Source organism: Pyxicephalus adspersus, chromosome 1 (genome assembly GCF_032062135.1).
Source record: "Pyxicephalus adspersus chromosome 1, UCB_Pads_2.0, whole genome shotgun sequence".
NCBI lineage: Eukaryota > Metazoa > Chordata > Amphibia > Anura > Pyxicephalidae > Pyxicephalus > Pyxicephalus adspersus.
The window spans coordinates 21,090,140-21,117,389 of NC_092858.1; the positions used below are offsets into that span (position 1 = coordinate 21,090,140).

Sequence of the window (27,250 nt, forward strand, 5' to 3'; positions counted from 1 at the left end):
AATTGGGCTGTTCTCAGGTCAAACTGGTTGTACGTTGGTATAAAGTGTTTTTTCTCTTTCCTTACCAAAATCTCAGTGCCATAAGAGCACCATGTCTGTATTCTATTCCTTTGTGGAAGGCTTCATTTGTAACATTCAGCTGCTACCAGATGCAATCTTTGCATTGCATATACTTATGTTGTGACTTGACATTTCTCATGGGGCCGTGAATGGAAAGTTGGAATCACCCCAGAAATTCTATAGTCTCCACCTATGGAATGTATTTTAAATTTATATACAATATCTCCGTAATTATGTCCTTTCAGGGGTAATTATTCCTAATGACATTTTGGAAGGAGGTGTCGCACTGCTCTGCTACTTTCGGTAGTGTGGGCGTGTGCACACAATTCAGTCTGTGCAGGATTATATTTTTTTTTTTTTCTACAAGAGACAAGTAAAAAAGGAGTCCATGGAAAACAAGTTTTAATAAAATAAGTCTCAATCTGCTGCCTTAATATAAAAAAGGATTGTATTTATGTGCAAAATTTCACATATGTACAAAGCTCCTTCACATTCCCTTTTCCGAAGACAACCAGAATAATTTGGAGTCTGTGCTAACTCCTGTGCTGTGCTTTAGGTTGTAACTAGTGATCAAGAAACTTTCTGCAGCCAGAAAAGAAATATGTGATGCATCTCGTGAATAGCTTAAAACACAACAATGGTTTATGTGAGTTGGTCCTATAACCCGGTCTTACTGGGATTTCATCTTGGCCCATGTAATAGAAACCTGGTAATGTCATTCTAAATAAAAATGTTTATTTCTCAACATGGACTTAACAGTCCCTACTAAGGATCCTCTCCTCTGACACTTCATCTTAAAGCTGAACTAAAACCACTATACTCCCATGTCCCCATTACGTTACAGGTGCATAGGTGTTCGTCCATTCTCAGAATGTGCGGGGGAAGCTGGGATTGCTGAGCTGTGTATGCCGGGAATGAAAGAACGCCTGCGCTCTGTGGCAGAAAGGTGACAGCCTGTCCCTTTTCTGCAATAATGAGTACCTGATCACAGATTTTCTTTTAAAGGTGGAACTAGTTCTGTTGTAAACTAGCTTAGTCATAGAGGTTTTGATCCTACCTGTAGATCGGATGGTTTTGAATTTGAACAGTGTGGCAACACTTCATTTTGTAGCAAAACCACTGACGTTCTGTTACTGTATAGTAACCAAGAAAAGTTGAACACCTTTATAGCCATTTTTATACTTTTGTGAGAAAAAAAAATGTGGAAGTGATGATTATTTCTAGCATCCAATGCATTATACAGTAATAGCCAAACCCATGTATTGTTGTGTGCTGCATAGGTAAGACAAAGATGTTTTCAAAGAACAGTTTGTTTGCTATTTAGTCCTTCAATAGTGACTTTTGTTGACTTGGTTGCCTAAACAAAACCCATATTACCACATCTTAATGGACTCCAGAAATGTGAATCAACCCAAAGGCAAGTGAAGACAAATTATTATCTTGAATACTATGTCAGGTATTCAGGAAGCATTTAGGTTTAGTATCTACCAAACTTTGTACACAGGATGCTGGCTTACAGATATACACAATTAAGTAAATCCTTTTCTCTGTTCTTGGCTGTGTTTGAAAAGCTTCTGATTGGGAAAGTCTATTCTCTGGCAGACCAATGCTATCATTGCAGCCTAGACAAAGCCACTGGTAAAAACTACTAAAAAGATTTATTCTTATGACATTTTGATACTGGGGGCATCTGGCATTTCACATACAGGTCTTCTTAGCAGAATATCAGGGAGATATGGTAATTAGACATGTGATCAATATAGTTGAGTCAGTTGGCGAAGTAGCAACTGTTAATATTCTGGTGACTGGTGATCCATAATAGCCAGGTCCTATGTTCAGCATCATTAGAGTGAGAAACTCTATATAGGTGGGTAAATGGCAAATAATTCATTTTTTCTGCCTATTAGGTACCTACTGACAATAAGTGGCAGCTGCCCATGCACATTGATTTGGCCATAATTGTTTTCTTTTTTCCTTAGGAGCCTTACATCATGCATGTTAGCACAGGGCAAATATACACACTTGTTTTGGCCTAAGAGGAGAGATGGGAGTAGCATTCACACATCTCAATAAGTTGAAAATCAATCCTTACTAGCTATTTTGTACTCCCAAGGGTACCAGGCTGAGCTTTCTTGGGGTGTAATTATTAGGGAGGGCCTGTACATATGAGAGTATTGCTTGATCAGTATGTAACCTCCTTTTAGGCTGAATTCATATATCTGAATGCTGTACCGCTCATTATTATATAGCACCATCAAATTATGCAGCGCTGTACAAAGTCAATATTTGTGTCACTAACTGTCCCTCAAAGGGGCTCACAATCTAATGTCCCTACCATGGTCATATGTCCATAACACAGTCTGAAGTCAATTTTGTGGGGAAGCCAATTAACCTCACTGCATGTTTTTTGTTGGGATGTGGGAGGAAACCGGAGTACCTGGTGGAAACCCACACAGACACCCTGCAAACTCCATGCAGATAGTGTCCTGGCTGAGATTCAAACCTGGGACTTAGTGCTGCAAAGGCCAGAGTGCTAACCTCTGAGCCACCATGCTTCTCATTACATATATAGTACAGATATAATTGTTTACTTAGTATATGTGCATTGGAGTACTGAAAGACTAAAATTACTGCAGGAGAATCTCTGATTTGGAGGTAAACATTGCAACAAAAGCTTTTTTCTTCCTTTTACTTGACTATTCTATCTCAGACAACCGAGTAGTCGAAAGTCAGCGTGGTTTAGGGTATAAACACACATCAGATGATTCTCACCCGATACCAACCACAGGGTACAGTGTTCATCCAACATCATTCATGAATCCATCCTGGCAGATCCAAGAATGACAAGATGAATGACCTCTATGCAAGTGAAGGGAGGAGAGCGCAGCAGGGTGCCCATTGCTCGTTCTCCTCCCTTCCCCCTCCATAGATCAGAACTACGCTACAGTAGAGCACTTACTCATTCATCTTTCAGTCCTTTGTTGTTAAAAATGATTGTGAAAGATCATTTCCAACCACAACAATTTGATGTGTGTTCGCAGCCTTACTTAAACAAAGATGAAATAATGCCAACACCTATATATAAAAAGTATCAGTGCTTTATTACACAGGTATCTATAAAAAATCTCAGTGTTCACAGAATGTGAATCCATTAATAAATACAACAGTCTTCACAAAGCATGTTTAATGCAAGGGGTTGGTGACCCTCCCAATGAATAGCACCGAGTCTGAAATGACAAAGAGCAAGACAATGAATATAAATGTCAGAAACAGAAGAATACAATTTATTTGTTATTATTTTAAAAATAATATTAAGCCTATGCCTGAGCAGATGATTTGTAATTATGCTGTCACTTGTACTAGGATTGGTATCTTTAATATTGGATATGTAAAAGAAAAAATTAGGACACTGGCCACGGGAAAGTGTGTGTGTGTATTTAAATATATACATATATATATATATATATATTGGTAAAATTCTTAAGGATGCATCTCTTACATTCAAAATAGTCTCAGTAAAACTATGGGTGGAAAAAATTGTATATATGAGCCTAATTTACTAAAGCTCTGCAAGGGTGGAGAGGATACACTTTCATCAGTGAACCTGGGTGACCCAGCAAACCTGCAATGGATCTGGTCCAGGATTGCAAATATTTGCTAACAAATAGCAACATGCTTTTAAGAAATCTTTTCCAGGTTTGCTGGATCATCCATGTTCTTTGAGGTAAGTGTATCCTTTCCATCCTTGGAGGGCTTTAATGATTCAGGGCCTATGAGTCTGTCTGTCACTAACATTGACAGCAGAAGTCCCCTTGTTCTATGGTTTTATCACCTGTTTATCCAGCCAGTAAATACTTTGTTTCAACTTCCCTTACCAGGATAACATATTGCTGTTACTTCAAACAAAAGAAAGAGCAATATTCATGATATACATAAATCTTTTTTAATTTCCCATACCTGAGCAGGCTTGCCTTAAGAAAAATAAAAATGGTCTGTCTGCTTTAAATACCGGCATGCGGGATCTTTTCAGCAACACCATAGCTGTACAAAACACATATAACGAGAAACATTTAGACACGCAGCTATTTATATCGCTTTTACCAGAAATTCTTTATAAAATAAACAGAAACAGCAATGTGAGAAAACTATTGCCTCCCAAACCCACAATAATGCTTTTGTACATTTTTTGTATTCATTGGGCTTGCTTGGAACAGCAATTTGTGTTATAAAAGACGTTTGTTGTGGTTCTGTTTGGTACTTTTCTCTTTAGTGCAGTTGCATAACCTTCAATATTTTATTACCCAAGAGATGACAAAAAGGGTCTTGCTGATGAAAACGTTATGTATTACCTATAGCTACCAATCCAGTTCTGTTATAACAGCATGAAATATTTATTTCAAGGTGTTTGACCTCATGCCATCTTGTATGTGTGGGCAGATTTAAAATGATTATTCCATTAACATACACAATAATGTGCGCAGTGCATATGTTTTTATGAAGTGTGTAACTGGGTATCAGAATATAACTGGGTATTAGGGCTTTAAAGTAAAGATAGCAGAGACTGTTGATCCTGGGAACATCCGATTGCCTCATGGAATCAGGAAGGAATTTTTCCCCTGTTGAAGCAAATTGTACCAGGGTTTTTTTGCCTTCCTCTGGACCAAGTATGTCTTATAGGGTTTTATATCTGGGATATGTTTATTACCCCAATGGTTGAACTTGACGGACTTATGTCTTTTTTCAACCTAACCTACTATGTAAGTGAGCAGACACAAGGCAGTAAAATAGCACAGCCTTGTCTACATTGTCAGACCGGTGTGTACTGCAAGATTTTGTAAAGCATTTACTCATATTAAGTTTTAAACTGCTCTCCTAAAGCCTTTAAAGCACCCTCGTACAGTTTAGGTGAGGGCTGGTTGTAACTTGGACCATGCTGCTATATTGTAATGGCTGCACCCTTAACTATCATTATTTTTAAACAGTATTTGTATAGCGCCAACATATTACACAGCGCTGTACATTAAATAGTTATTGTAAATGATAGACAGATACAAACAATGAAACAGGAGGAGGAGAGGACCCTGCCCTGAAGAGCTTACAATCTAAGAGATGTACCAGTTGAATAGTATTAGTCTTAACCCTCCCTACCTGTGGTGTTCCACGCCAATAGATAAGTTTGCCAATTATTTTAAAAGCCAGCTTTTGCTCTGTTGCAGATGCCTCCATCCTAAAGTGACCCTCTGAGCTTACTACAGCAGTCCAGGCGAATTCAGCAATCCTTATAAAAAAAGCTCTTATACCCCCTATTGTTATCTCTTCTATTCTCTAGTGGCTCGTGTCTGTTACCTCCAACAAACCAGCCTCCAGAATTCGTTCTTATTCATAAAAGCTCTCCAAGGCTGGAGACCAAACCAGCAAATCTGCTGGAGATCCAGCAAACCTGGAATGGATTTCCTCAAAGTAATTTGCTATTTGCTAGCAAATGTTTTAAATTCTAGACCAGATCCATTCCAGGTTTGCTGGACCACCCATCTTCACTGATGAAAATGTATCCTCTCCAGCCTTGGAGAGCTTTCATAAATCGGACCCACTTACTTTAGCATTCAACACTTCTAGCCCCTTGCATATTTTCACCACTCAACCTTCCTTTGACTTTTTAGATCATTGCTCAGTTCTGTATTGGCAGAAAGATCAGCGGAAGGAGCCATGGCACATGCCAGGGGATCTGACATTACTGAACGTGCCAAATGCTAAGCAGGTTGATAGAAGCTGTCATGCTTGAGACTAGGTAGTACTCATTGGGTGAAAAAAAAAGGTATTCAGGAGCTCTTCTTTTGCAGTATACATTGTAAGCTGACAAGGTACCTGAAAATTCCTACACCAATACTTTGTAACAATATTGTTACATTGTATTTAGTAGTAGCTCATATAAACAGGTCAAAGGATTGTCCGTGTTTACTAAATTCAGCCCAGCAAAATTTTAAATGGGAAACAATATAATTAAAGCAAATTCTATTTAAATATTAACATTTCAAAAAGTTTTTATTTCCCTAAAAGAAAAGTACATTTTAATTTACCAACCTGTAACTCCTGAGGCTCTTGTACCCCCTTCTGCCACTTCAATTTCCGCTTTATGAATGGCTTGAGAGACATACACATTGCTATCCTCTGAAATGAAATGTTAGAAGAATATTTCATTTATATCACACTGATACCTGTATACACCAATTTCAGAGCTGCCGGCCAAATAGTCAGTAAAATACGGACACTTGGGGGTTGTCTGTGAGCCATTGGGAGGAAACTCTGATAAAACCATTTTATTTTATAATGAATAGTGACCAAAAGAAAGAGGTTGCAGAAATGGGTTTCCCATATAAGATACCATGGTTTATAGGATGACAGCCCAGAGCTGTTTCAAAGCAGCAGCAGTCATAGACACCATAATGCCATTGGTACCCGTAAACGATAACACCTCATTGTACAAACTTAAATTTTTTTCAATAATATGTACTAATAGAAAAACCATATGGTCTGCTGTATATTCTCAGTTATATTTTACTTGCCAAAACAAAGAGAGAGAATTTATGTTTTGTGAGCTATACTTTTAGCCATAAATGCCTAGAGATGGCCACAAAATCCCAATAAATTAGGAAAAGAATTGTTGCAATTTGTAAATTTAGCATCAAACTGCTGGCAGCACCATGGCCTCAAAATGTTAAATCCAAGCTACCTTTGTAAACCAGAGACAAGTCGGTAAGCAATTGGCTGGTTAAAAGATATATCCAATGAATATCCTTGAGGTTAGCCTGTTAACTCTCGAAGACAGTCCTAAGTCCTAGCCCCATCATTCATCTGTATCCCTCCTATATTTTAGTGTTTTTTCACATCTTTACTTTTAATATTGCTATAAACTTCAGCTTATAAACTTCTGTAACCCAGGTGGTGTTTATATGACGTCTCATATTATTCCCCAGCTCATCTAGGGCCTTCTATCACATCGGTTTGAGTAATGTTTGGTATACATTTAAACCTAATAGCAAAAGTTGGAGTTTTGTGCTGAGTAAAGTCAGGGCTAGTCCTAGCCATGACCCAAATTATTAGGTGAATCAGAAATTATTCTGCATTTGAGATTTTTTAGAACATCAGCCAACCAATGCTTGACTTTTCAGGGCAGAACAGTAATTGGACACAGTTTTCAATGCGTCCATGAACCAGGGCAGCAGTACACATTGGTGCAGCTCCAAACATATAATTTACTATATCACTGTGTATATCACTGCTGCAAAACTTGCAATTTGTAGACTTGTAGATGTTGATAAAAGTTTATATTTTATGCATGCAATATTAAATGATATATCCTACAAAATACAAAAATTACCTGACATCCCTTTAAAATCAGCTTTTCTTGGGTCAAAAAGATCCCAAACTCCCAGAGCTGGTAATAATGCCTTTAAGTCACTGTGGCTTTGCAATTTAAATCTGTGAGTAAATGTAAAACAAAGAAATAATAATGTGCTGTATCAGTGCATGAACATGGTAATATTAAGGTAAACTATTTTAAAAAAAATGGAAAAGAGAGAGATCTAGGGGAGCAGAAACAAATCCCAATATATACATTCATAATAAACTAAAAAGTTTAACATCATTATACAGAACATTACTCCAAGGTCTCATAATTGTGTTCCAGAATTTTAGAAAGGATTTGGAGTTTAGATTTCAATCAGCTTAGATGTGGGCCATAATAACATTTTGTGCAGCAAATGTGTTCCCTAGAAAAAATGATGTGTTCCCTAAATACTAACCTCTCTCTCCACCCATGGCTCTAGTGACATGCCTCATAGTGGGGTTGAGGACAGGAACCACTGAGAGCCATGGGGGACCAGGATATTGCCAATCCCAGAAGTGCCAGTTTCTGAAGAAACTTCAACCGGGAATTTGTGGTTATCAACGTGGGGTTCAGCAGAGTGGGTAGAAGGAAAGCTAAGCATTTAGATTTTTTTATTACAAGAAACATTTTGTTGAGTTAAGTTAATAAAGTTAAGTTAATCAATTAAGTTGAGTTAATCAATAAAGTTGTTTTAGGGTTAGGTCCATCCAAAACAAATATTTTAGGTATCTGTAGATGCCAATCGATTGGATATTCCTTTATCTTCCTATATTTGTCTTGAGACAACTTTTGAGGCCCCCTGCAGCAATTTCCAGTTTATCATCGTTCCACATGGGTATATGATGCTAAGTAAGAGAGTCTGAGCCCGGTTATACAAGGGTTGATTTTCACACTTAATCAATCAGCTAATAATCTTCATCAATGATTAAGTGAAGATATGTGAATCAAATGGCATTGTGATTTCTTAGAAATGGTTCTATTATTAAAACAGGGAATCAGACATTCCCTTAAACATTGCTTCATAGGAATCTTCCCGGTCCCTGTGTATGGACTACTTAGCCAGTGGCAGCACGGTTGGTGAGTTTGTATGTTCTCCCCGTGTTTGTGTGGGTTTGCTCTGGGTACTCCAGTTTCCTCCCACATTCCAAAAACATGTAGTTAGGTTAATCGGCTTTCCCTCAACAATTGTTCTTGGACTCTACATTAGATTGTGAGCCCCCCTTTGAGGGACGGTTAGTGATATGAGAATGAACTTTGAATAAAATAAATGGCAGTAATTGATTCCCACCAGGGAATGTTTGAGGGAATGTGGATATAAAAGAATTGACTATGCATTGATTGCCGTGTCTGGTAGTACAGTTGATTGATTGATGGTCCACATTTATTTAAATCAAGTTGATCAAATAACTATGTGCTCCATACTCATACCCAATATTGTAATACCCAACTCCATACCCAATATGGTAAAGCATATAAGAATTTAGTAAGGAGACGGCAATGTTATCAAAATGGTTGGGCAAAGAATCCCTGAGAGATTTAAAAAGTTGGCATAATATTCAATCTAGTAGCAGGTACTCCAAGTGTGTTAGATTTGGATGGACCTTATCTTTGAAAATACTTTTTATTTAATACTACCTGGGCATAAAGATGTCCATTTTGAATTTCTTCATGGAGCTGGTCCACAGTGCTATGTTCTTTGATGTCAAGCTTGCTTCAATGGAAGATAATGGCATGTTCTTGTCTGTGGGCCGTAGCACAAACATACTGACTGTATTCCCCAGGTAAGGCAGCTCAACTATGGTAAACTTCTCAAAAGAACTGCTTTCAAACTGTCCTGGAGGAGGAAAAACACAATGCATATTGGTAACAAAACCGTGGATTGCTGGAGATCACTCAATGACCCTTCTGAACTTGATCATAATATAATTTGCTAATAATATTTTCTCTCTTCTTCCACAGATTTCTGCAAAAAGAAAATGGTGTCAGATCTTGCAACAACACAAGATCACATGTAATGGCAATTTTGGTATTGTTGACACTGTTAGTGCTGTTTGTTGATTTATTAAAATACTAGCATGTCTAAATTTATTATGACACTGATAAGATTGGTGCAAAAAAAACTGATGTACATTATAGTATCACATTCGTGTTACCTGTAATTAGATAATTTAGGATGATTATAAAAGCAGCCAATCATAGTAATGGGTCATTAGCAAAGTGTGGCAACACTATGGGGCCTATTTATACATAAATCTGATATTACCTTATATTCCCTGGAGGAGAATCTTCCAGGTCCATGTGTTTTAATGGCAGCAATTGCTTCTCCACCAGGGAATGTTTCAGGGAATGTCAGATTCACTACTTTATAGACTCCCTACCTGGAAATGTCTAAGAATGTCCACATTTGCAAATATAACTAGTTGACGGTCATTTTAGTAGAGTAATATCAAATCTCAAGAAAAATATAAAACCATCTCTAATCTATATATAATCTGCTCCACTTTACCATAGTTAACATTTGCAGTTTGGTGCATCATGGGAACCTTTATCACCATCCCATCCGTGCTGATAAAAGGCAGCATCTGTGTGTCTGTGAATGAGAATTTGGTTTTCCATCTGCTTCTAAAATACATTGTGCTCACAAGTGTGATCTGTGTAAAACCTGGCACGAAAGGTCCACATGGCACGGCGGTTTGTATCCCCCCTGTATGGAAAGCAGACATTAAGCTTTTACTTGTTAATTTCTGAAATGGCTGATATTATATTCATGCTTTTAGGTTGTGTACATGTTATGCTAGAATCACAAAGTTAACAAACTAGAATAAAGGTACTTATTGTCAAAGCACTGTAGGGTATTTTTAGCCAATAAGATTGAAGAATGGCTGTCACATTGCCAAAATAAAGTTACTTTTCTGAAAAAATATATGCAGTACATTTTTCTAACAACCCTTTGTTCCTCCTTTCATAATATTGCTGAGCAGGTCTGAACCAAGAAAAAAATCTCTATCCATCATCCTCCATTATGCTTTATTTCAATATTTGAGCTATGCTAGCAGTATTATGTCTGAGCTAGCAGTATTGTATCTGGGCACCACTTTAGTCACTGCATTATCCCCCTAATTGATCTACTCTGGTTTGTCTACATGGAGCTCAGCAGAAAATTCTCAACTGATGAAAATTCCCTCCCTGACAAATGGCACAGGACTCATATCCATTGGGGGACCATGCAGTGACTCAGGGAACCCTCTTGGATCCATTCCTACAGCTCCTATTAGGTGCAGACCTCCAGTTGTGATAACTCGACATTATGGGGGAAAGAAAAATTGCTGGTGAAAATAGGATTTGGACACAAAGAGCCTTTAAGTTTGCTGCTGTTAGTAGTTTGAAGCTTCTTTGGTATGTGGAAAAAACAGATTTGGTTGTCACCCACTTTTAGAACCAATAACAGTAATCAAAACATCAGTGGCCCATCTAAATTATTGGTTAGTTGGCAAAAAAAAAATGACTGCTAAGTCTTGTAGTATATAGGGGAGTGTGGCAGCTGAGCGAGTCACAATGGTTTGGGGAAAGGGGGGGGGGGGGGGGGGGGGGGGGGGGGGGGGGGGGGGGGGGGGGGTAAGGGGAGTTTTGCTTGGGGCAGAAATGGCTGTCTAACTAGTACCTGTCTACTGCTATATTTTGTGCATACATTGCGTTCATTCTTCATATTTAAATATTACATTTTTCTATTTTTCTTCACAGGTAAAAATCTTTTATCCAAAGCTAAAAAGATAGATTACATCAACTCATTCTGATCCAGGTGTATCCTGTTGATACAGGTAAGGCCTTTTAATCATTTTTGGATATCATGTCCATGTTAATTTTAGATAATATTAAGCTACAGTGCCATCTCTCTAAAGCATATACACGTGCAATAATAGTCATTTTAAAGGATCTTTCACAATCCTAGCACTGCATGATGCATGAACGAGTGCTGTACATACATCATCATTCTGCTCTATGCAGAGGGGAGGGGGAGAGCGACGGAGCAGCACCCTGCTGCGCTCTCCCTCCCTTCCCTTGCATTAGGATCCTTAGTCGTCCATTAGCCATTCGTGGATCCGCCAGGACAGTCGTTCGGACGATGGACGACTGGCGCTGTGCACACACCAGATTCTGGCCTGATATCAGCCCTGAGCCGATTATCGGGCGGGAACCGTTGGACGTGTCTATGTAGCTTTAGTCTTGTAGCCTGTACTTGTGGAGTCCATATTGCTTTGTTTGATAAGGTTTTAATTGTAAGACCCTCTGGATTATCTGTACAGCAGATACTCCACAGGTCCTACCAACTTCAACGAAGACGTTGAGTTGGAAGAAGTCTTTGAGTTGGTTTCTAAGCTTTAAAACACTTGTTTTACATTGTGTGTTTACAATAGAGGGTTGCAAGGCTGCCAGGTTCTGCTACTATAGAAAAAAAAACTCTCTGTTGTGAATATTTAAACTGAATTTGTTTATGACGCCTATATATGGAGGTGAATGTGAGTCAATCTGCACCACAAGCACAGAGATGCATTTTACTTTGGTACAGCAATGGATCCCAACATGAAAAGCAATGCCAAGTTCACACCAACTTGCAGAGTTAATGTGTGCTGTATGCAAATGCTGCATGCTACATCCTGGCCCTAATAACCAGCAACCTGCTTTTTTTTACTTGTTCAAATATATGAACACTAAATTATGCTGTGTTGTGCACAAGTTCACGGACAGCACAGATAAATTAAATTATTAATCAGACAATAGAGGATTATTATCCTCAGCATATGCTGAGACATCAATGCTTTATCCTATAATATTTCAATGGGGGTCCTTGCCATAATAAGTTGTTTGTCCTTTTTTCATTACATTCCAAACCTAACTGCAGAGAAGAAATGGAATCCATAGCTTGCAGTGATGAAGGTCAGAAATCATAAAGAAAGAATAAATCCCCTAATTCTTTGATATTATATTTGATAAATGTTTTAAAGGGATGACCTGTTTATAGGATACATACAGTTTATAGGAATTTATATTTTTCCATTACATACACTATGCAGATTTTCATTATTACTATGGTCTATGGTCACTCTTAAATTTGTCCTGGTCACAGAGAGAAAATGGGAAGAAATGCAAACATTTTGTACTGATATGAGAGCAATAGGTAAGGAAGAATTGTCCAGAACAGAAAATGAGCAAAAACTCAATAAATAATATTTTAAAGGCAGGTTCAGACCTGCAACAGGATCCCGTGCAGCAGTTCACTGACCTAAGGATGCGGTAACAACACTGCAACCTCACTGCCGGTGTGAACATAGGTTAATGTCACAATGATAACACAAAAAGTATACATGCTGAAAATACACAAGGTAATCTTAAAACAATTGTGTAATTTGCAGAATTCTTTGTATTTGACTTTGCCATAACCATGATAGAAGAAACTTATTTAATATTAAACATTTTGTCTGCTTTTAGATTCAACATGTTGCCACAGCTGCTGATCTTTTTATTAAAGTGTGGAGTAGCCAAGGATCCCTCAGACGATGAAATTAAAAGGATGCATGAGAGAGAATCCTTCATAAATGATATGCTTGCCTTGCTGGATGAAACAAACAGAAACACCATTGGCGTTGGATGGGTCATCAGCGTTGTGATCTTTATGTTGATGGTGATTTTTATTGCTGCTATTTTAATGCGAAGGACAGCCGGATGCCAAGCACCCCCACTACAGCAATTATCTGAGTTTGCTGCAGATCAGGACAGCAATGACACCATATATTTCCTGAGGGGTCGGAGGCGCATCAGACGAATAGCCAGCGAAAAAGCTAAGCCAAAACCTTCCGTTTTGGCTAAAGTAAGGATGGGTTACAACGAGTGTTAGATTGTTATTGCCTTAGAAAAAAATCTGCCCGCTACACATACCTTGATGTCACTACATAATGAAGTCCCCAACCAACATAAAGTACCCAAAAAATCGAGTTCCAACAACAAAATTTGCTTTGAGAAATAGACAAAGCTGAAAAATTCAATGTTTCCATGAAGCAGAGGTCACTTTTCTCAAGCAACTGGGACAAGCATAACTCCTATTAATGGGACAATTTATCAGGGATCACCCAAGATGTTTTAATCCCTACCAGTACTTACCAAAATTTAAAGAAAAAACTTTCAATAGTTTTTTTTAAATTTAGCAAACTTTATGAGTGCCAAGTTGCTGTGTTTGAAATAAATCACTTTGTCTTTATTCTGTATGCTTGCATTCTCTTTTTCTCTATATGATACATGCAAATGAATGCAGACAGATATGATTCTAAGGGCATGGATGCCAGTAAAGCCTCCTCTTCCTCCTGAGTTCTCTGACCGCTATACAATAGAGGCTGCTAAAGGATCAGCCAAGACCAGGTTCAGCCTAATGAGGTGGCCCACATTTGTTGCAGGCTCTGCACTCGATTTACCAGCTTCACCCGAATTGTAACAGAGATCTCCTCACCTCCTGTATTCCTGGTGATCCATTGATTGATCTGATTTGCTGTCCAGGTATGCTCACTGAAGTTGGCCTGATGGAGGCTGCTATTTGCCCACATTGCAGCATTCTCAATAAACTGGGCAGAGAGAGAAGTCCCAGTCTGCACAAACAAAGCACATGCCAAATGCATGGAAGTTTCCTGGCTGGAGTTCCCCAATTCCTTGTGCATAGCTTTCATGAAATTTTGTACAGATTCATCTAAATTGAGGAAAAAAGCACATCATTGTTACTGTTATGGACTATAAAAAACACAATACAACACCCCTAATTCTTTTCAGCATTAGAGTGGAGAAAGGTTTCTCAACCAGGGTTTCTCCATCATCTTTTTGGCTATCAATAGGAGTGACAGCAGTGGCCAGCAACGTAAAAGGAATTCTTCCCACTGACCATCACAATATTGTACAGTGAGCTGTAGATATAGTAATTATAGCTGGAGATTCCTGAAAACCTAAAAGTTATTTCAAGGGTTTCCCCATGTTAAAGAGGTTAAGAAAAGCTGGCGTAGATAGTCACAGGCACCTACATACCTACCATACCTACTCTACATACCTTCATAAACTGTTTAATGAGGAATATGGAGCAGCATACACAGTATAGCAATATAGAATGTTTTATAAGAAGCAGAGTTATGGGGAAGCACTTAACAATGTAACCCACAAATGCTTAGCAGGTTCTTTCTGATGATTGCCCAAGCATTATGTATGAGACAAACATGCTCATTTATTCCTCCATATCACAGTGAAGTTCTCTCTAAGCACTCTGAACTTTGCAACCTAGGGATCATAGGTTTCTGCCTTAGTCATATGTAAAAAATGACTTTCAGAAAAGTATTTGCAAAGCATCCTTTGATCCTGCAATAGATCACTGGGGCAGAAAACAGGATCACTAAAAAGGTAGAAAACTGCATTAGTGGGGTCTATACAGCAATTAGATCTACTATAAAATCATGATTCAAGGAACAATTCCATTCAATTGCCTTTTCAGATATAAACTTCTATTAAATTTCACTTTTTTAACTTAGTAAACTTTGGATAGTTTGACATGGAATTGGTAGCTATGTTTTTTTCTGCTTCATGAGTTCTATGTGTTTTCCATATGAAAAGTAAATCCCATAAAATAACCCCTCCATTTCAAAGTACAAATGATTCTTTTTAATAACTGAATTATTTACCCTGTGATGCTCCACTATAATAAGACACATGAGTTTCAACAAAATTCATCAACAAATATAGCGTTTGTTTACTAGCAGCACCTTACATACAGACAGCGGTTAGTTAGAGAATCTAGAAAACCAAATCATGAAATACCGTTAAAAACTTGCCGATCAGAAAATTATTGAAAATATGAGCATAATATTGAAATTCATAAAAAAGTAAACAGTATAATAACACAAAATGTGCAGTCATTAAAACTACATTACAGCTTGCTGTTAAAACCTCAGGATGCTAAACAGCTCCCTAATGTAAATGTGCAAGAGGAAGAACTACAGAACTTTACATAGCTTGAGGAGACATCTGGTCACCATGCCACATAGGGTGGGTACCTAATCTTCATTATTTTAATTAAAAATCCTTTGGGGTTTATTTAGATCTACTAAGTGTTTTAAAGCATGTGCAATGAATGAAGGTATATTAAGGAAGCCAGATTAATAGACTGCATATCATGTCTTGCTATACTTCCCAGGATGCAAGTGCATTGCCATAGCTCATTGGGGTGCACTTTAGGTGTTCATTACCACAACACAAACATCTAAATAGACCCATGAGTATGTTAAGTCATTTTAAACAATATATTACCATGAACATTGTATCCCAGAGCATTCTCTATCTGAGTGAAGGTGCTTCCTCGAGCTCCAAATTGCAGTAACCCCAGAGAGTTGGCCACGCTGCTTGGAGAGACCACCAAGTTTGTACGGTTTTCTGTTTCCACTAACGTCTGGTACAGCCTGACTGCAAACTCTGTATTTAGCTCTCTGAGTCTCTCATATGAGTGACTGTATCCTCGACTGACACAAAATAAAAATACGAGCACCAGGAGCAGGTAAGCCGGAGGCATGGAGAATGTGTGCCCAGAGGTTCACCAGTCCTAGAAAAAAGAAATGGATGTATTAAATAGGAATAAGTTGAAATTAGATGTAAACTCTATAACTAAGACCTCAATTAAGTTTTAAAATTTCAATGACATTTCAAAACTTTAATCATTTTAAATCTGCCTCTTTCATTAAATAATACTCGCTAGCCCTGCAATGGAGATCCTTGAGACAACTGTCTTACAATTGTGCTCCTATCACCCTGTCAATTGAGCTCCCATTTGTAGAAATTGCTACAAATTCTTTAGTAGGGCTAAGCTAAATTGAAAATGTTAATTTTACTAAATTTTTCACCAAAATGTAAAAATTTGGTCATTATTTTTATTGAAGACAAAATGCATTTATACCAATAGAATGCGTGATTTAAGGGTGGATTTTGGTGATATCCAGGAGCGCAATGGGCTTTAAATTGCTCTTGAGGGTTATGTAGGTTTCTTTCTACTATTCTGGATTTGTTATTGTGCCAAAAAACGGTTGAACAAGAAAGAAAATAGATTTTTTTGAACCAAGAGTTTCCATTGAGTTAAAAAAATGTTTTTTGAAATAAATTCACTCCACTCCGTGTTCTTGAATGTTTGCTAGCAAAATAGGATATTTAGTTAATGGTGTGTAGATCATGGTGAACAGAGCACATTCATGAGTATTTTGTATAGATATTTCAGTAAACTTGTACATCAAGTCAAAAATGGTTTAATAATTCAGGTCAATTAGGGACATTTAAAGAAATCTTAGCCAATATACTTGTGGTCTCGTGCCAAATCTCTACATCCCAAACATTCCCAAAATCCCTCTCCCAGTTTTTCATATCAGCAAATTTAGTTGAGGGGAATAAAGGTCTAGGAACACTTGTGTAGAAGAAGAAAGTTGAATTGGTAGGGGTTGTTATGAAAAATGGGGGTAAGTGGATAACATTTTAAGTGAGTGACCTATAGATCCCAGGCTTGCCTAAATTTGGATAAAATCTATTAAAATGGGGTAATAAATAAGGCTGTAAGCAATATACAAAATGCTTTTTGCTTTCTTTTGCTCCAAACTGATGCAAAGTTGATTAAGATTGGTTGCTGATGGGTACTGCAATTTACACATCTCTAACATTACCCTTTTAACTGGCTTAATAACTAACCCTGATAATGTAGTAATATAGTAATCCACAGCTCATGATCCTTCTGTATGCACACTGTGTATGGACACTTTGCAGTGACTGTCATTTGTTTCTTCCAGTTCAGAAAACATTTGATCTACATTTCAAAGGACCTGCAAATGTTTTCTTCAGACCATTATTGTAATTCTTTTTTTTCCAATAATAATAATTTTAATTAATAACAAATTCCAACAATAGAAATGCTTTATTGTGATGAAACATGTATATATTAGATTGACTATCTGATATACCGTATATGTATGTAATGTAATTTAACATTTACACTACACTTTAGGTTTATATTATAATTTTTACACCTACAATAATATAAATCAAGGTGGTACCTCTGATTTCTGAACTGATGCTTGCACGGATAATGTCAACATGGCAACAAAAACAATATATATATATATATATATATATATATATATATATATTTATACACACTACTACAGATTCATAAGGTATGGGAATCATTATAGCTTACAGCATTAGAGCTTCCAATTGCAAGTTCAAGTCTGTATCTATACAAATCTGAACGATGACAGTCTGGGGAAATTTAATAGGCAATCCTTCATAGCAATTTTCTAACAGTATAATAGGTAAACCATAATTACCCTTCTGTAAGTTTTTGAGTGTGCCAATCAACCCTGCTATGCTGAATGGTATAAATAGAATGGTATAAATAGAATGACCCTAAATCAAATAATTTTCTATTACATCCAATCATTGAATTGTCCCCAATATATAACCAGAAATGGGTGAATAACAAGTATATTTCCCAATACAACCAACCAATACATGATTTCTTCATATAAGGCAATAAAGGATCTTATAGGTTACTCTCTTATGTCTGCTGTTTGCCGCTTGTGTTTTTAAAAAAGAAGACAGATTCCTAAAAACTAGGGATGTCAGTGACAAGAGGCTGTCGATATATATAAATACATATATATTTTTATACACATACATACATATTTATTTATTTATAGACTTTTTCACCTATAATATATATATATATATATATATATATATATATATATATATATATATATATATATCCTATAGATTGGTAAAACAGTTTTACAATTTCTTCTCTGTTATCACCAATATTTTTGCATCTTTCCCCTAGCTAATTCAGAAACAATCTACAGTCAATATTTGATGCAGATGAAATCTGTGCCATTCATTGTGCAGGCTGAGTAATCACAGACATCTGCTGGTGTACTCACAGTTTGCCTTGTGCTGTCCTCCTCTATGTATCTCTCTGTGAATCTCCTTCTGGCACTTTGATGTGTTTAAAGCTAAGTCATGAGACTGCATTGAAAGGGATAGTCGGTGACTGCAGTCTCTATTGGCGATGTCTGTACCACTCTGGCCAAATTCCTGTGCACCGGTGGATCTATATAGAGCCAGGCGGAGAGGCTGGTCACCAACCAGCAAATCCAGTGCAAGGCACAATGGGATCCTTGGAGATGCAGTCAGCACTTTCCATTCTACAACAGTATGACCTGATTATACTTCAGTAACTCATTATGCCATATAGACTTTCCTATAAATAGTAAAGCCTTGGACAATACCCTGATTGAAGCATGGATTGCTGTATTATTCTTCTTTTCAATAGGGGATATTTTTAGTTAAACATTATAAAGCTCCCGAATAATTTCTATATGATTTACACATTTATTTTTTAACATGTATATACCGAAAAACCTAGTTTCATCAATAATCAAGAGATCTCATGCAAGTCCCTATTATGTTGCTTACTAGTATATGAAATGGTGTAGACGTAAATGGAAGTCTATACAGCATGGCTCTGTCACAGGCAATCAGGTTGATTAACTAAGGAAATATAGGCTGTTCACATAGCAAAGTGCATCATTTCCTTGCTTCAGCCATCCAATCACATGCAAGGAAAAATCCTGTATTTTTGGTTGCCTTTTATGCGATTAAAAATGAACAGTTGCTACATTTACTTTCAAGGTGATAATTCACTTTGATGAATGGACAAAATCTTTTTAGTAAATTCCCCCAGGTGTGTTGCCAACAGCACAGTTACCCCTCTGATGTTGGCCTGATAATGCTTTTTACTTACTAGAACTAAGAACTTAGGGACTAAGACAAACTACTATTCATTGTGGTATATACCCCTTGCAATATGCATAAATATAAATTAGCACCAAATAATGTTTCTTTTTTTATATATAAATATATACCAACATTAGATACAGTTAAAATGTAGAACGTATTAGATACAAACATAGTTAACATAGGCAAGTTGACAATTAAAAATGTTAAAAGCTCAACATTAAAAGTAGTTTGATCTTTCCCATACAAGGTAATTTCAAATGATACAGTTTACCAGTAACACTGCAAGGTGACAAACAAGGTGAATACATTTCTTCTAAATACATAATAACACAATAGACCAAGTTCTGTATCTGCATAGATCCTATGAAATAGGAAAATATTCCAATTACCCATAAGCTTTTCACTTACTTATTCATTGTTTTTTAAAGGAAATGTCACTAAGCACTATTTGTATGTATAAGAAACAGGTTAGAATAAGAAAAGAGCTTCAGGCTCTTGTTTTAAGTTGTGTATTGTTTCACAATTTGACAGTCAGGTGTCATACATCAGTACAATAGTGTGTTACATCACAAAATACCATTCCCCATTGTAGAATCATGGGGTGGTGGTTGGCTAGGCTAAACAGTTGCGTTCTAGGCTAGAAAGGTCCTGTTACCTGACGTGTTTCACCACGGGGGCTTCCTCAGGGGTATATAACAAGCGTAATATACTGTATATACAAAATACAAATCACAAGAGATTAATATTTCATTCCTTCCAGTGTAGTATACATTATGATAAAGCATATATATATATATATATATATATATATATATATATATATATATGAAGGCTTTAAATGTCCACATATTAAACAAAATAGCTTATACATACATATTTGTGTGGATACAGATTCATATATAACATAAAGACATGTATATAGAAATGTTATAGGTAAGGCCATCAGTGTGTAGCATATTATTTGATACCATATAGGGTTATATCATGATGTATAAATAATTCAAAGTGGTAAGATAGGCAAGGTATATCTAATTATCTATATATACAAAAGATGAATTGATTAGGTATATTATGTATGTATGTATTTGTGTTCAGTAAGTAGACTGTATGTAACTTTATATATTTTGAAGTAAGCTGTGTATGTAGAGGTAGTCCTGTGTCTTAAATTAGGTTAAATATAGTATTGTTGTTGAAGGATAATACAATAGACATAGATAAGGTAAACTTTTTGTGAGTGTGATATTTATTTCCCTATAAGTATTCCCATTAATGTTTAAGTGGTGCAACTAAACGTCATACACATGGAAGAATTATCTAGATTCATACATGGAAGAATCCGCCTTAATGAGGGTTATTAACTAAAGGGGTTGAAAATCTCCACTCAAATGTTTACTTCATCAAATCATGTGAAAAGCAAATTCTTGTTTACTTTGATTACCCAATTATATGCAGAAATTTTATATGATTGGATAATTATTGTTATTATTAACACCATTTTTAGGAGAAGATTCTAGTAAATCAGCTACCCTATTGCAGTGATATGGGTTATCGGAGACATAGGGCCTGATTTATGAAGGCTTTCCAAGGCTGGAGAGAATACACTTTCAAAAGTGAAGCTGGGTGATCCAGAAAACATGGAATGGATTTAAAAAAAATGGCTATTTGCTAGCAAACGTTTTGAGTCCTGGACCAGATCCATTCCAGATTTGCTGGATCACCCAGCTTCACTGATGAAAGTGTATTGTCTCCAGCCTTGGAGAGCTTTCATAAATCAGGCCTATAGAATGGGTTCTAATGACTCTTTAGGGTTTCCTTGTACTGTGACTGATTGACCTCCCTTCTGTTGGTACCTGCTTATTTTTGGGGCCAATAGCACTTGGTATTACCAGTTTCTTGAAACTAAGGATCAGTTTACCTGTCTGTAAAGGTGTCATTCCATCCGCTAATGTATAGGGCACATTCTTCCCACTGGCAACCAATGCGATTAGCATTTTCCCATTGACTGAAGAATTCCCAGACACCTGAAAATAAATGTAAGGGTTCTTCAGGGATAAATAAATTGGGAAAGACTGCCTTAGAGAGACTCCATACTACCAATACAATTCTAAAACTATTTCTAAAGACATTCCATTTTCCTTTAGGATAAATTAGGGAAAGCACAAAACAACAAGCAAGAGGGAATCCATCCGAAATGAGGAAATTACATTCTTAGACATTTGTCACTGGAACAAGTGTCCCCTTTTTAAGTTTTCCACTCTATTATTATGTTTATATAAAACAGTGAATATTATAAACATTTGGCAACTGAACGTTTTAATGTAGAGAGGACAGGTGAACATATATTGAATAATCAGCAAAGAACTACAGCGCATTGGAACATTTTATCAATTGCAACACTAAATCTTCTTTCTTTTCCAGCACACAAACCCAGAAAAGGAACTTGAGAGGAGATGATTTTGCCGTTAAAATCATGTTCCTCAATCTGTCATTTCAGGGCCCATTTTCCTTATATGGGTTCTTACAGTGAAGACAAACATTAATTAAACTGGATTCTAGGTTTTTATCTTGATCAGAACTCTACATACAAGGACTTTGCTGTATTCTCTCTGTGTTCTCATGGGTTTCCTCCAGGCCAAACCTCCAAAAACACATAATTGCGTTAAAAGTCTCAGGGAACCCCTGCTAAAATAAATTAATTTGGGGTTAGAAGGGGAAACACGACCCCTACAGACAGCAACAAATATCAGTGTCATGTGGGTGGCTCTGCAAAGTGCCCTTGGATCCAGAACTAGGAAGATACCATCAGATGGAGGTCATTTTGGCACAGCTAAAGGAACCCTCTACCAACCTCTGGAGGAACCCTGGTATAGAATGGCTGGTCTTGGTAATGCTGGATGTCCCTCAAGCAGTCCATCTGATTTGCTGCAGTGAAGACAGAATAAACTGATTTTATTGTACAAGACTGATGGGAAAATTGTTGTGAAGCGATTTGTCCCAAAAAGTATTTGTTGCCTTTCCCAGCAAATATTAAAAATGACTATGATGCCAGTTTGGAGCAGTGGGCATTCCTACCAGATTGTATTTTCACACAGACTGTCCTCAGCAATGCCCACATGTGATGCTCAGAGTTCATAAAATTCAATAAATCAGTGGGACAGGCCAGGGATAGCCGGGCTGGGCAGGAAAGGGCTTGGATAATGTCTTCCAGACAGGACATGAGATGGTTCTATCTGACTCGTTGCATTTTTTTATAATACATACTGGACCCAATATATTAAAGCTCCCCAAGACTGGAGAGGATACACTTTATTCTGTGAACCTGGGTGGCCCAGGAAACCTGGAATGGATCTGGTGCAGATTGAAAACATTTGCCAACTAATAACAATCCATTCCAAACTTGCTGGATCACCCAGATTCTCCCATGATAGTCCATCCTTTCCAGTCTTGGAGAGCCTAAATAAATCAGATCCACCGTGAGAAGCTTACAGTGTGCAATAAAATCACACTTTTGATTTTGTAGTACAGGAGAGAAGTCTGTAAAATTATACAAAACAGTAAAGTTGGGGTTCAGCTTTAACAAATGATCTTGTTATCTATAAGCGTGAGAAAACATCCCAAGAATTTGAGCATCATTTATGCATCCTGCTTCTATCATAAAAAAAATAAAAAATTGACACAAGATCTTCTCAAGTGCTGCAAAGACGATTGTTGCTGCTCATTATACTGTAAAACAATCTATGGTATTCGCTGGATTTTGCATTCCTTTATGCATCTCTGATACACAACTATTTATCCTATTCAGTCTTTCCATTTAGTGATAATTATGTTATAACAGCAGCTCTGCACATTCTGATGACTACCTGGCCTTGTTAGGGAAGACGGCATGAGAAAGAGTCTGAAACAAAAAGTCTGAATTGGCAGGACAGAAGGATCCAGACTGAACAGCATGCAAGATAAAACTTGTCCAATGTGATTTTGTATTAATTTAGGATTGAATGTAGAAGGCTCAGAAATACTGTGTGCTTTTTAATGCTGCGTGAGGCTTTCTTCTGCCCTCATTCTCAATATGGGGATGCTCAACTTCATTCTGTAGATATACTCACCCGGGTCATTTGTTTTTGTGGAAGACCCTTGAAGATGCTGTTCCATCCTTGCACATGCGATCAGACACCTATGCCACATGCAAGACAGAATATCGGGGAATCAAAAAACATGAAGTTAAAAGATAAGTAAAAGTAAAAGTAAAAAACATTTAAAACAAAAATCATAATCATTTTCTTTATGGCAACAAGTTGGGGTACTGGACACTTCTTCTTTAAATGGGTTTTCTAATGTAAATAAAATGCAGAAAAATGACATCCGCCCCTTAGCACTGTGCAGTAATGGAATCACACTAGGGATGAGCGAGCGAGTTTTTAAAACTCGATCTCGCGCTGAATTCGGGCGTTCCCGCTTACCGAAATTGTAAGCGAGAACAGTAAATTCGCCAAACGAGGTTGAATTAAAACAAAACAAAACATTTGTTTCAAAAAGAAAAAAAAAGATTGCGGGCTGTGCTGATCAATGAATGCAGCCACGGCTGATTGATTAGCTCAGTGTGCAATCCCTGGCACTAGAGGTTAAATGGGGACAAGTCTCCCCATTCAAAACCTCTAGTGCTCTCTGATTGGCTGAGGAAAGCTTTAAAAGTACAGCCCGGTGACCGTGGGAACTTTGCGGTCTCCGTTGATTGGAGGCACGCGAGTACTTATCAGCCCGGTGACAGTGGGAACTGAACTGCAGATGAACTCCCAATGGAGAAACTCTATTGAGAGTTCATCTGCAGTTCCACTGTGATCCCCGGGCACTAGAGGGTAATTAATCCCTATCGCGGTGGATTCTCAGGGCTGCATTCGTTCATGCAGCCCTGGGAATCCTCCTGTTTGCGATCACCGGGCACTAAAGGGTAATTAACCTCTAGTGCTAGGGATTGTATTGATTTCCTAGATCTTCCGATAGTTTCGCGAGATGGGTTCACCGAAGTTTCACAGACCCATCGTAAGTTCGAGGAAATTTTCGCGAGAATGCCGGGTCCTCCCTAAATCCCACTCATTTTCATGTTATACTGCTCTAATCACTGGGTCTCTGCACCAATAAACGGCTGCTTAAGAATCTCCTTGCAACTTCTGAAAGAACCCCAGATTTCCATGTGAATCCTAAGAGAGACTATCTTGGACATAAGGCCAAAATTACCTTATTCATTTAAAGCTGAACTAATTGGTGTGAATCAGTTTTTGCCATAATGTGTGCACTTCATGATTGCAGATGCTTTAACTTTTTGTGCACCATGCAGCATTGCAGGACAAGAATGGGGACAGAGTGGTATTTACCCCTCGCTCAAAAAAATTCCTATGCATTATATTGTGCTGGTGGCCTTGGGTGCAGAGACATCACCATTTAGACATCAATCAGAAGAGGATCGATTGTCAGTAACACCTACCGTGCATTATAAAGCTCTCTGTACAAACCTGCGATCACAACGCCTGGCAGGTGGTCTTCCAGTTCCAGCTTTCTTTGCAGCTCTGAGAGTACAAAGGTATATTGGACATCATATGATTTAATCCTGAGATAAACAAAGTAACCTGAGTTCAGACCTGAGGCAGGAACAGATATTCCCATGTAGCTCCTGGCATGGTGCCACACCCCAGGCCACCTCAACAGCAGGCAGTACTGAACCGCTCACTGCCAACTGCCATTCTCTATTGGCAGCTTTGGGAGAGGCACTACACCTCACCCAAGGAAGCAGTTCAGGGCAGTGAGGAAGCAATAACCGCCCCACAACTTCACCGGCAAATGCTTGTTCTTTCACCATACTCAACAATTATTAAGCCCCCATGGCACGCATTCTTTACCCCACAGAAACCATATTTAGGTTAATTGGTTCTCTTTGCCACCCAGGCTGAGGGTTCTCAGTCCTCCCCTGTCTGTAACATTTATAAAAGACATAAAAACAAATGAGTTTTACATAGGATTTGCCTTTCTCTTAGTTCCCATGCCAAAGTGCAGTTACGTCTTTTTTTGTAATATCGTCGTTCACATTACACAGTTGAAATTGTGAAGTACTTAACCTCTTGTGCCCTATTTGTGAACAGTGGAGCTGTCAGCATGGATTAATCCGATCCTAATTAAACTTGCTGATATTTGCAGGTTGGGTGGTAATGTGCTGCCAGGTACACGGAGGTAACCTGATCTGGATTATCTGTCAATATGAATTTATCTATTACAGGCTGACCATTCCTGGCCAGAAGAATGGAGAAATGATTAGTCTGTTACCTCATTTTATTACCAACTTTCCAACATGCTTCATTATTTCTAAATTAAAAGTTACACAAAATTATATTGTGTGGAAGAGAATCTGGCACACACGGTGCACATTCTTAGTTTTAAAGGGCAGATTGAAATTATGTAGAAATTATGTTTAAATTAAAATGAAAATAAATTAATTTAAAAGAAAAGTTAAAAAAGTAATGAGATGCTTGTGTGTCTTGGGTACTCTGAGTATTCAGCCCAAACCCCCACCATATCCACTGCACCTGACCCCCATCTTTCTCCCTTTGCCCCAACTCCCACCCTAACCACCGCACCTGACCCCCTCCATCTTCCTTTAAACCAATCTCCACCCTCACCTCTGCACCTAACCCCCATCCTTCTTCATTTGCACCAACCCCCACCCTCACCACTGCACCTGACCCCTCTCCTTCATCATTTGCACCAACCCCCACCCTTACCACCACACTTGATCCCCTTCCTTCTCCCTTTACCCCAACTCCCATCCTTACCACTGAACCTGACCCCCATCCTTCTTCATTTGCACCAACTTCCACCCTTACCACTGAACTTGACCCCCATCCTTCTTCATTTGCACCAACCCCCACCCTCACCACTGCACCTTACCCCCATTCTCCTTCCTTTTTAGGCCAGATACAGCCTAGCCAGTATTCCAGTCCAGCCTAACGCCCCCCAAATTTTTTATTGTTGGATCCGGCCTAATTGAATTGTCGCGTTATCGTGAGTTCCCTTGTTATCATCAAGTTCCCGCACAGTAACCCCAATTACTATGCCTAGCAGAAGCAACGCGGAGCTACCAGTCTCCGGAAAGTTGACCTCGAACGTTGTGTCTTCAACCCAGAAATATTCTTCGTCCAATGTGACAACAAAGCCCTGTGTTTAGTGTGCAACGACACCAACAGCACTTTCAAGCGGTCGAATCTCAGGGGGCATTTCGATGCCATCACACGCACACGTACAGACTACACCGCAGATGAGCGGAAGACTAAGGCTGCTCGCTTGCAGTCACGATTGGAAAAAACCTTTCCTTGGACACCTTGTTTCTTCTGGCCTAGTGTGCCTTCTTGACCTCCTGAAATGGCCTAGTAGTCCAAAAAGTTTGCCAACCCCTACCCTAGAGTATATTATTGTCATAGTCCATGTGATACAAACTATCATTGATGTATGTAGGAATACATACATCATATTTATCATGTTATTGCATTAAATCCCATCTATGGAGGTTTCAAGAGGATGCAGGATTTCAGTGAAGATTTGTTACATTTATAATCTTGTTAGCATTGTTATTTACATAATTTATTTAGTTAATAATGTATTATTAGTGATGTTTTGCCATTTCACAACATTTTCAACACCTATCCAAAGGTACGCTTATGTAAGATAAATAATTTTACATCACTTTCCACCTATTAAAATATTTTTTAAATGATGTTTTTTCTTTATTTTTCCAATTGTTTTTATTACAGTCTGTTGCTTATATTCACCTACTTTTTTAGCTGCTCTATTAAAAATATTAAATTTATGCTTGGCCAAAAAAATACAAAACAGTCGTGTCATAAAAAAGTCCTGCAAAACAGCATCCATATCCTAAAATCTTCCATGAAATATAATCCATTAGTACAT

At 37.8% G+C, this 27,250-nt stretch overlaps 1 protein-coding gene and 1 long non-coding RNA gene across 4 annotated transcripts; one reads left to right on the forward strand and one right to left on the reverse strand.

The window, feature by feature from the left end:
- The first annotated feature begins 1,722 nt into the window (after nt 1-1,722).
- LOC140325562 (uncharacterized) lies at nt 1,723-13,707 on the forward strand. 2 transcript variants are annotated; one of them, XR_011919698.1, is made up of 4 exons: nt 1,723-1,927; nt 9,407-9,487; nt 11,189-11,265; nt 12,935-13,707. It is a non-coding gene; the product is annotated as an uncharacterized lncRNA (long non-coding RNA). The 2 variants fall into 2 exon arrangements; XR_011919697.1 differs by having other exon boundaries at nt 1,730-1,927; nt 9,407-9,458.
- SERPINE3 (serpin family E member 3) lies at nt 3,141-18,626 on the reverse strand. 2 transcript variants are annotated; one of them, XM_072403445.1, is made up of 9 exons: nt 18,442-18,621; nt 15,779-16,067; nt 13,947-14,180; nt 9,954-10,151; nt 9,083-9,281; nt 7,439-7,539; nt 6,142-6,228; nt 4,018-4,101; nt 3,141-3,287 (listed from the first exon to the last, which is right to left on the reverse strand). In XM_072403445.1, exons 2-9 carry the CDS (start codon nt 16,035-16,037, stop codon nt 3,244-3,246), a joined length of 1,206 nt encoding a protein of 401 aa, XP_072259546.1. In that variant the 5' UTR covers nt 16,038-16,067; nt 18,442-18,621; the 3' UTR covers nt 3,141-3,243. The 2 variants fall into 2 exon arrangements, with proteins under 2 accessions (XP_072259546.1, XP_072259555.1); XM_072403454.1 differs by lacking the exon at nt 9,954-10,151 and having other exon boundaries at nt 18,442-18,626.
- Between the last annotated feature and the right edge of the window lie 8,624 nt (nt 18,627-27,250).